The 10848-nt window shown below is 39.1% G+C and overlaps 1 protein-coding gene across 1 annotated transcript; it reads right to left on the bottom strand.

Moving 5' to 3' along the window:
• Positions 1–5671: 5671 nt before the first annotated feature.
• On the bottom strand, positions 5672–6550 carry LOC131327557 (uncharacterized). The gene is made up of 3 exons (XM_058360709.1): positions 6191–6550; positions 6017–6114; positions 5672–5926 (listed from the first exon to the last, which is right to left on the bottom strand). The coding sequence occupies exons 1-3, from the start codon at positions 6231–6233 to the stop codon at positions 5672–5674; spliced, it is 396 nt and encodes a 131-aa protein (XP_058216692.1). The 5' UTR covers positions 6234–6550.
• Between the last annotated feature and the right edge of the window lie 4298 nt (positions 6551–10848).

Raw genomic sequence — 10848 nt, 5'->3', positions numbered from 1 at the left:
GGGACATCAGCCTCATCAACAACAGTAGCAGTTTGTACCTCTGGGATAACGATCTCAGTGGTCACTTCCAGAACAGATGATTGCACAACGTCATTTTGTGCCTCAACTTGTATTTCTTCATCAACATCTGCAAAATCATCAATCTGTTGATCAACGTCGTCTGCTGGAGCTGCAACTTGGTGACTTGGTAGATCATTCTCAACCCATAGGGGAGAATCCTCAGCAACTCCTGCCTTTGTAAGGCACGCCTCCCAGCAAGCAACCCAGATTTGGTCTTGAATATCAGGCATCTGCTCGACATAACTTGATGTTGTGGCGTCAAACCCCTTCTGATAACCATCTTCAAAAGATGCCTTTTTGGTGCTGTCCATCTCGGCCAAGACTTGATGCAGACTCTCCTCCGTGGTCACAAGCTTGCCCTTTGTCTCAGACAAGTCAGCTTTAGCTTTATCTCTCTCTCTCTCTAATCTCGTGACTGTTCGGATCAACCTGGTGTTGTCATTTAAAAGCCTGATCCTCTCGGCTTCAGCTTCCTGGAATTTTTGGCCCAGTACGACCATTTTTTGGATAAACTATAGCAAATACCAGATCGTGAGTAACTTTTTTCTTAAAACTTATAAAGATGAAGCTTTAAAGAAGAGAAGTTTTTATTACCTTGATTCCACTGACGAGACCAGTGGACACAAGCCGATCAGGGGGAGACAATGACTCTTTCTGTAAGTCAACAGGGAGTAGCAACCCTTGGGCCAGAGCAAGTGCTGTCTCCGACGAACTAGCACTATCCCCGACGTGAACGGGACGGTCTCCTCTAGTGAATAGAGGAGTCCATGTTTGAGGAAGTACTTGGGTAGTTGGTGAAACGGGGTGATGTGTTTCGATGTCTGCTTGAGAAGCAGTACCAGTAGGGTCTTCTGATCTAGGCCGTTTGTCTCTGTGAGCATCACTGGCCTCTATGGTAGTCTCCACTTCACGAGATGAAGTGGAGCGGCTCGAACCGCCTCTGTTACGACGGGGTGCAGGAGGGGCGTTCCCTGTGGAAGCTACCCGACCAGATCCCCGTCCCCGAGAAGAGACGGTGAGGAGAGAGCTGAGGTTTAAAGGCTGACGTGTCATGGTGCTAGAGTTAGGAGAAAATTGAGAATAACCTGAAGAGGATGATTGACTGGTGTCAAGATTCACTACTGGCTGTTCGGGTTGAAGAGAGGAGGCCTGACTTCGTGAGGATCTTCGAACTCTCACTCGTGGTAATGGAATTCCTTCAGAAATTGGGATTTCACCCAGTTGACCGGCTACGGTTACTCCTGCGTTAGCTCTTGTGCTCCTGGTCGGAGGAGCAGTTGATGTAGAGGCAGCACTGGTGCTAGGATGAGCAAGCCGCCTGTCGATGACACCTCTGTACGCAGGATCGTATCCTAGCAGCACGTCAGCGTCACGACCCCGACCAGCTGTTCGGGTACCAGGCACACCTTTATATTTGAGGACTTTGTTAATGTCCTCTGTTCGGATGTTGCTTGGGGTGCGTCTGGGACGATGATTAACGTTTTCAGCTGCAAAAATTCAAATCAACAAAACAAATTTAGTACATGGAAAGGCTACGAGAAAGCAGTAAATGAAGAAATGTAAAAGGGTAAAATCAAGAGCATACGTGGATAGCCCCATATGTGGGGGCAATGGAGCCCCAGCACTTGGCCATCTTCCCCTAAAGGTTCGAATGCTCCAGTCACATAGAGGAAGTCGATTTCGTGGTCACGAGCAGAATCTGGCAGATTGAGCACGAAGCGCTTCTCTGCTCTCCTAACTTTGAAGTAGTAAGTATTATACTCAGGGTTTAGTACTATACTATACCACCACTGGATGTCCCAGATTCCTAAATTGGTTTCTAGAATCCCATTTAGGGCTATAGTCCCCATTATCAGTCTAAAAACGTTCGTAGAAACTTGCATGGGTGTAAGACGATACCAGCTTAAAATCTGGCGGAGGAGTGGATGAAGGGGGAAACGGACCCCGCCTTCGACAATGGACACGATTGGGATACACATTCTATCCCACGATCCAGCATCCCTATCCGCTCCTAATGGAGCGAGTTCAAGCCCTACGTTTTCAGGGATATTGTATTTTTCTCTAAATGCCGCCATGGCAGCAGGGGTATCACAAAGCTTCCTAAACTTACTGGGTCTAGGAGGGTTGTCATCCGCCATGAGTATATTCAGAAAAGAAGAAAAGATGGGAATGGGTACGAATTGAAACCCTAGAAACGACCCACCAAATCTGAGAATGAGATCTCAGATAGAAACCTAAGAAGAAGAAGGGGAATGAGAGCGAGAATCTTACAAGAATATTGTGACGATTCCCTGAAATGCAATCGAGTTTGCAGACGGCGGCAATGGCAGAAAGCTTTTAAGAGAAAAACTGAACGTTTGAATATTTTTGGATGAAAAACCAAAAAGAGCCCTTTCAGGGGTTTAAAGGTAAGAGACGGAGACGAAACGTCTCCTCTCACACCGTTACAGGAAAAAGTAACGGAAAGCAGAAACCGTTCTGACGCCGTTTCATAGAACGTCAGTTCGAAGTTAATGTTAGGCATATGAAACATGCCACGTGGAGTCATTACCTCGAGATGGTATAATGACAGAGGCGCCAAAAGGCATCAATGAAGTATTGAAATTATGACTGCACGGGATCAAAAGAGTTTGGTCTAGATAGAATTCTGTTTCTAAGCGTCATATATTACCCCCGAACAGTGGTAAATACATGAAGCTGGGGAGCAATTGTAGGGAGGTATTCCCGAGCAGATACATTTAGTTACCAAACACGTGATGTTTGGGAACACGTGGTAAATACGACTGGACTTATCGCCGAGCAGTTCGGTGAACAGCGATATGGACCAGTGATATGAGAAGTCATGGCTATAAATAGACTGTTCGGTTATGATACAGCCGAACAGATGTTGTAAAGAACCTAGCACGTGATACGAGTGATCACGGGCTGAAAGCAATACAATCGCTATCCGAATAAATGGTGCGTGGGACCATAGTTTGAATATAGACAGGACAGTCATGCTAAACATGTGTTCGGCAATATGGACCAGTGACATGAGAAGTCAATGGTCCAGGAAGGTTGAACGGGCTCAAGGACCAGTTACATGTGAGGTAGTTGGTTCAAGCCGTCTGCTCGGCTATGAGACGGCCGAACAAAGATTGAGCTCCAACTAAGATGGGAGCAAAGAGAATACTCTGGAAGATTCCAGAATAGTCATGTCCCATATAGGGATAAAAGATCCCAAGAATATAGGATCTGAGAAAGATACCCAACGAGTATGGGATGTTCGGCTCTTAAAGGAAAAGAATCCTGAAAGGACTCTTTTCCATAAACTGATAAAGGAAACGAGATTCCTTGATATCCTGGGTTTTCTATACGAGTTAAGAAATCCTATGGCAATAAGGATGCTTGGACAGCAAGCATCCATAAATCTATAAATATGAGGAAAACCTAGAGGTGAGAGGTACGCAATATTGCATTATTATTGCTTTCCTACTGATAATTAGGGCTGAGTTTTCTAGTACGTGATACTAACAAAAGCATCGGAGGGCCTTTGCCACGAGAGGCAAAGGTGCACTCACCCCCTGTCTATTTTGCAGATTAGGGTTCAGACGTCGAGCTAGGGTTCCGGTGAAGAGGCACGAATAAGCCGTTGCAATCCAGTTGATCCGAAGCGTCAATTGTTTTCATCCCCCTACATCTTCTTTTTAAGGAATGATTTTAATTTAAAAGAGAAATAATATATTTATTATTTGACTCTTTTCTTTTATGATTTATTTGAAGCGGGCCTGCACTTTTGGGCTTGTATACCTTAACCCATTTGGCCAATCAAGCTAGCCCAACTCTTTAATCCAATAGGCTAATTAAATTAGCCCAACTTACTTTGGTCTTCACTGCATCTCAAATGGATTGAACCGTAGAAATTTGTTGGGTCCAATATTTATTCGAGTGCTTTGACAAATCTTTACTTTAATTAATTAAGACAATTTATCTCAATTGATCGGACGGCGATTAAGTCATGCCGAAATTTTAGTGTCTACAGTTACTCTTAACTGATTTATGTTTTTTAATTATTAACAATGAATCTTTTGTCCCTTCTGCCATTTAAGCATAGGGTACGTTTTCTATAATAGCTACAAAATTAACTGCATAAAAGCAATACATGTTTTCTTTTTGGTTAAGAGGATAAAAGAGATTAATTGAAAAATGATATACTCCTTTCTTTAGCTTTTCGTCAGGCATAAAAATACATAGATCAGTTTACTGTTGCTTCTGGTGAACTGATTGAGCGAAAAAGTACAGCAAAGAATTCATAATTATACACAGCACAGTTTTCACTAATGTGATATGCACGTCCATACTGAATGAGATATGTTGAAAAGCCAAAAAGCATTTCCTTTTGCCCAAAAAAGAGGATTCACAGATAACGAAATACATTGTTCATAAGTTAACACCAAGGAAATTTCAGTACTTACTGAATCTCTGTATTGGATTTAGAAGATAACAGAAAAGGGAATTTCTGATGATGAGGATGAAAAGAAACATGAGGAAGAGAAGGTGGAGGATGTCTCATGGGTGATTGTTTAATGAGTGCCATGAGGAGTTAGCTGTGAAGCAGTTTTTCTGTTAAGGATGAATTAGGGTTCAAAGTTGTTCTCTCTATTTCTAAGAGAGCATCTTTTGATAAGCAGATACATTGTTTATAGGTTAATAGTAAATTGATCATTTCAGCAGAGTAATCCTTTCATTTATGTCAGAAAAAGAAATGAAAGTGCACAAAGCATTCATAACTGCAGAAAGGAGATTTAGGGGATATGCTGTTCATAATCTATCAGTCAATGAGCAAACAGTAAATATTCCACAAGCGAACACCTCGCTAAAGCTAACAGAGTGCTAACGCAGCTTATAATAGTAATACACGACACTACAGGAAAAAATTGCACACAGAAAGCCCAAAAGACATTAACTGCATAAAGGAGATTTAGGGGATATGATGTTCATAATCTATCACTCAATGGGCAAAGAGTAAATATTCCACAAGTGAACACCTCGTTAAAGCTAACAGAGTGCTAATGCAGCTCATAATAGTAATACACGACACTACGGGGGGGGAAAAATTGCACATAGAAAGCTCAAAACACATGAATTTGCCTGCTTCTGTTAACCAAAATCTACATAATGCATTGAGGGTATGCCAAAACCACTCGCAGATCCTTTCCTTATCAGTAGCAGCATTAACAATGCTGACTCTTAGTTGAAGATTTGCTAATACAGTAATGAATACATAGTCATACAGTTGAGGCTGATAACTTGTCTCTGCTCATTGCTTTCCAAATGCTAAAACACAGCTGACACAATCTATCAGAATCCGCAAGCACGAATTCATGATAGTACAAAATGGAACCAAAACGATAACAGGGAAATAAGTCAGTACTGCTAGGTCCTCCAACAAAAGCATACTCATGTAATCATCCTTCATTCTTGCTTGCACAGCATCCCAAAAGCAGTAAACATAAACTCCAACAGGGAAATAAGTCAGTACTGCTAGGTCCTCCAACAAAAGCATACTCATGTAAGCATATTTCATTCTTGCTTGCACAGCATCCCAAAAGCAGCAAACATAAACTCTAAACTAAAGCCAATCGTAAATCATCTCTCTATCAGTTGTAGCATCAAGGACAACAACCCTAATGTTAAGGTTTGGTAACATAGTAATGAACACATAGTCATAGAGTTGAAGTTGTAGAGCATCCAAAAGCTGATTAAACATAGCACCATTCAGATGTCCATTGTTAACAGATATTGACCAGGTTCTATTTCCCATTCGAACAGAAATAACCTCCAAATTTAGATTGTCAAGCACAATTTGGAGCCTTCTCTGAAAGTCCTGCAGAATAGATTCATTCTATTAGAAAAGCATCAAGTTTTTAATATACGGAATAAAAGTCAATAACAAGCATAAACACTTGAAGCATACCTGGAGATTATTTGTTTGGGGCATGCACCAATATCCAGACTTCATGAGTGGGAGATTATGTTGAATTGTTGATGGTAGACAAGCAGTCACAAAATTACCTGACCTTATAGATGGCAGTATCAATATTAACCCAAGGAAATCAGTAAATTTTACTTTATATTTCAAATTACTTACCCTGGAGAGCATGTAATTCACGCCAATGTTCATTTAGTAACATTGTCCAATCATACGAGACTTCAACATCATTTGATCAAGAATTATTACGTTAAAAATCCATCTCCGCTCACATGTTAAAATGAGCCTATAATTAGTTGTTATGGCATGAGCTGTACGGAAGTCACGCCAACCATTCCGCATCACAGCATCCACAACTTGAATAGGCCAAGCTTTACATCCATGCCTTATCAAAATCCAAGTAGTCCTACTAATGCCTTCAAAAGAAGCGCGCAAACCTGCAGGCAATAACTATACAAGAGAAAATAATATATTTTTAAGAACGTACAGCGTAGCAATAATAACATATCAATGCAAACAGCCAATGCTAATAATAATAAGGACAAATTAAATGGCCACACCATAGTCGGTGCAAACACATAGAGCTGAGACATTTGCTTGATATACCAGCACCGTTCAACACCTACAAAATGGAAAAAAGTATCACGTATCTCTAAGTTATAACTTAATGCATTGCATATGTTGAACTAAATTAATACCTGAAGTACTGTGGCGTATGAATGAATTATGCACAAGAGCATCCAACCATTTAACGAAATCATCGCGCACAGCCCATACCAAATTCTCACCCAAACCCAACATCTCTCCATACTCGCGCACAAAGATACTAAATGCTTTATACTCCAACTGTCCAGGATGTCGATACCGTGCAACAGCAGCAATCACCCTTCGGCCTTGAATAGGGAGAAGACAATAAAACCCTCCATGTAGAGCTTGAGGATTTCGATGCCTCACATGCACCCACCGGCGAAATGGAACACGGATAACCATGATACTGCATCACCAAATTTAGGATTAACAATTCATTAAATCATAGAAGGTATAATGAATGAACCACATTACTCTTTAGTCCCTATTTCTCAATACTGGTATTACGTTCTGGGGCTATTCTGAATTGCATATCTTTTTTTCCTCTCCTGATGATTCTTAATTTTAGTGTATACCTATTCTCCAATAGCATATAGTTTTGACTATATATTTGTGTATGCTTATTCTTCTTGACCAGGCTGTAAATTTTGGAATTCAAGGAGAAAACCAAACATGCAACAAAAACAATAGCTGCATGATATGGGAGAAGTAACGAAGCTTTTGCTCAAAGAGCATTAGTTTTCAGTTAGAATTGAAGGAGAAAACCAAACAAAACTTATACACATATTCTCCAAAAAAAAATGCACCAGAGACCAAAAGCTAATCTACACTCAAAACTCAGACACAAATTTCAAGTTCACAAACTCTACCGAAAACCAAACATGCAACCAAAAATAACTCTGGAATTTTAGAACAAAGCAACAAAAGCAAATGTACAACAAGAAATAGCAAAGAGCCAAAACAAAAACAAAAAAACAAAATGCACCACAAAAGCACACATGCAGCATCAATGTCACACGGAAAAGAAATCAGAAGCTTAAAACTCGAAATTCTCTACAAATCCACACCCAAAACTCAGACAAAAAAATTACAAGCCCACAAACTCGCAAGAACAGAGCACTGCACGACAGAACAAGCAAAATACACCATCCAAATCGTGAGGAATACCTGTCACCAACGGCAAGAAGCAGAGCACCAACGATCGACCCCAAACACCAAAGCAAACAGCAAGAAAACCAACCTAAATCCCACGCCAAAAATCCGACAAGAAACAGCTAACAGATTACAGAAAAAAAGACAGAAGCTTCTCTCTCATCTTGTAAATCTTCTGGCGTAACCACTGCACCCAACTCTACAAAAACCCTCCACATTAGCTATACCCCTCACCTCACAACGAAGACACGTAAGCCACTACATGCATAAAAGTTACCCACCACATGCAAAAACCAAAATGCCGATTATACCCAACTCAACAAAGAGAGAACATCCATACATTGAGGGGTAGGATTGTCCAAATTGGACCAAAAATGACAAGCGGAAATCAGCCCAAACGTAATCTTCTTTAAGAGAGGTAGGATACCTTTGTGATGCCGAATGCACCCCTTGCCAGGGATATAAAAGCGAGAGTGAATTATATACTCTCACAAATGGAACCTCCGTGATTTTTTTTGCTTAATAGAAGTGGAACCCAACCTCGAGCGTTTTTGCATCTTCATACAGTTCGCTAATCAGTAATATGTGATTGAGTTGCTCCATACCCTAAGGCTGACTCCATTCTTGAAGTTGGAGGATCAACATGAGTTGAGCCCATAATGGATTACAACGAATAAGGAATTGGTAGAGGAAGCACTCTCTGAACAAGCAACTTGTCTTAGACCGCAAATGAAGAATCATAATTGAAATTGTAGGGGCGAGGGAAGCCCTCACTTTTGTCGCCATTCAAAGATTTAATGGATAATCAATCCCCTTCCCCAACCCAACCCACCCCCCCCCCCCCCCCCCCAAGCTATACTAGATTAAAATCTTATGGATAGAAGAAAATTAGCGGATGGACGGTATCAAAACAACAACTCATGGACATGATTTTACCTAATAATATTTGATTACAGACCAAAGCGACATCTTCCTAAAACTACAAGACAATATACAATGAATGGGTTGGGCTTCAAGAATCCCAGCGCAAAATGGGTTATTTTCATTTTTGTCCTATTAACTATGCAAAATGTGTTTATTAGTCCCCAAAATTATAAACCAAATTTCAACCCAAAATTATTACTAAAATAGTTGCAATTAAGTCCAATCCATAACATTTACTCTCAAAACACACTAGCTCTGTCACATACGAACTTGTAGTCTAAAAAAGATTGACCGATTATCCATTTCCTTCTGTCTTAATACTCCTTTCTATATTAATGAAAAAAAAAAAATAGGTCAATACATTGAGAGTTAAATAGTGCTAGTTTTGTGGGAACATGGAGATCCGTGATCTCTGGTTCTTGAGCTAGCAGTTGAATGTTCTCGCTTTAAAAGTGTCACGGATGAAATTAGAAAATATGGAAACAATATAATTACCAGACTTTGTTATATGTGAGATTGGTTTTCGTCTTCCGTTATCTTTTTTCTTCTTTCTTCACTAAGTTTTTATCCCGAACTGACAGGGAATACCTTTTTCCCAGATATAAATATATTTATTGGACTTGATTGCAACCATCTCAATAGTTCAAGAACAAAATAGATTGTTTTAAAAGTTGAAGAGATTACACAAACATATTTTATTAGTAGTTGGTTTAGGGGATAAAGCCCTGTTCTTTCAAATTTTTTATTTTTTAAGTATTTATTTTTTACTTTACAAGATATCATTCTTTCTCAATACATTACTTTTGATTAAAAAAATATTTATTTTAGTTGATGGAAAACCCTAAAAATAAAATTAACCCTACGACCAAAATTGACCCAATCGGTGGCCCAAAAACCAAAAGGCCCAAATTAAGTAAAACGGGCAGGGGTCATCATCAAATTCAATCTCAATTCAAAACAAAATCAAATTAAATCATTAAAAAATTGTTGGGAAGTCCACTATAGCATATTTGTAACCCACTAAATCCACTTCTAAATTTCATAACCCCTCTAGTCCACTAATTAGGTTTTGATGAGGCCTTAAGTCCAATTCAATTAAAAAAGGAATTAGTTCAGGACCAAAATACCCTTACCTTTAAAAACTGTTAATCTGATATATCTCACTCCTATAAAATTTCCCATATTCCATTCCTATAAAATCTCTCATATTCACGTTGTTCCCATATCCAAAAGGGAAACATAGTCCAAACGAGAGAGAGAGAGAGAGAGAGAGAGAGAGAGAGAGAGAAGATTACCCTTTCCATTCAAATCCCATATTTTTAGCCCATTATCCGTTATAAGTTTGAAATCCCAGTAGTTACGTTGGAATAAAGCGACAGAAGATTCTCCTTTTCTGATACACTGTATATAATGTAATTGTACATATATAACGTTATATACTCGTTTATCAGTTCTCATTTAACGTGCGATACTTACATTTTACGTTATATACTCATTCATCGGCTCGCATTTAACGTTATATGAGTTTTTGAAATCTTTTTTTATTATAATACAAGAACATATAACATTCCACGTTTACATCTGAACGTACATATATTAACATAAAATGGTATATGTTCTATAATTTTTTTGGAGTTTCGCTGCACAAAAACTCTCATATAACATTATATTTTTACTTTATTGAATTGGTCCGCGCAGCGGCCTCAATGACTTGCTTCGAGTAACAATATATGTTCTTTTTTTGTTGGGAGGTACACAAGTCAGCAGCTTTCATATAATGTTATATGTTTCTATTTTTTGGAGTTTCACAGCATAAAAACTCACATATAACGTTATATGTTTTACTTTATTGAATTGGTCCGCGGAGCGGCTTCATTGACTAACTTCTGATAACCGTATATAAATAATCTTATATATGTTTACAATGCAAAAATAAACAAAGAACTTTATATGTGTATTATTTTGCCACATAAATAAATACACACAAAAAAACGTAATAAGTGTGACAAAAAATAAACATATAGCCTTATAACATTATACATGAGATTCTGTCCTTTCTAACTCTAAAAAAAATGGGAAAAAAAAGAAGAGGAGATCTTGTAATTTCTTTCCCTTTGTCGCCGTCGCCTTCTTCACGGTCGATTTCATATGTA

The sequence above is a fragment of the Rhododendron vialii genome, chromosome 5a, assembly GCF_030253575.1.
Source record: "Rhododendron vialii isolate Sample 1 chromosome 5a, ASM3025357v1".
NCBI lineage: Eukaryota > Viridiplantae > Streptophyta > Magnoliopsida > Ericales > Ericaceae > Rhododendron > Rhododendron vialii.
This window is presented reverse-complemented; position numbering and strand designations above follow the sequence as displayed.

What these genes read in the sequence shown, in the direction of transcription:
- LOC131327557 (XM_058360709.1), bottom strand. Translation starts at nt 6,233, where the DNA reads ATGTTACTAAATGAACATTGGCGTGAATTACATGCTCTCCAGG. An exon ending in TGAATTACATGCTCTCCAGG is followed by an intron (nt 6,115 to 6,190) that starts GTAAGTAATTTG and finishes CTATAAGGTCAG; the next exon opens with GTAATTTTGTGACTGCTTGT. An exon ending in CCCAAACAAATAATCTCCAG is followed by an intron (nt 5,927 to 6,016) that starts GTATGCTTCAAG and finishes TCTATTCTGCAG; the next exon opens with GACTTTCAGAGAAGGCTCCA.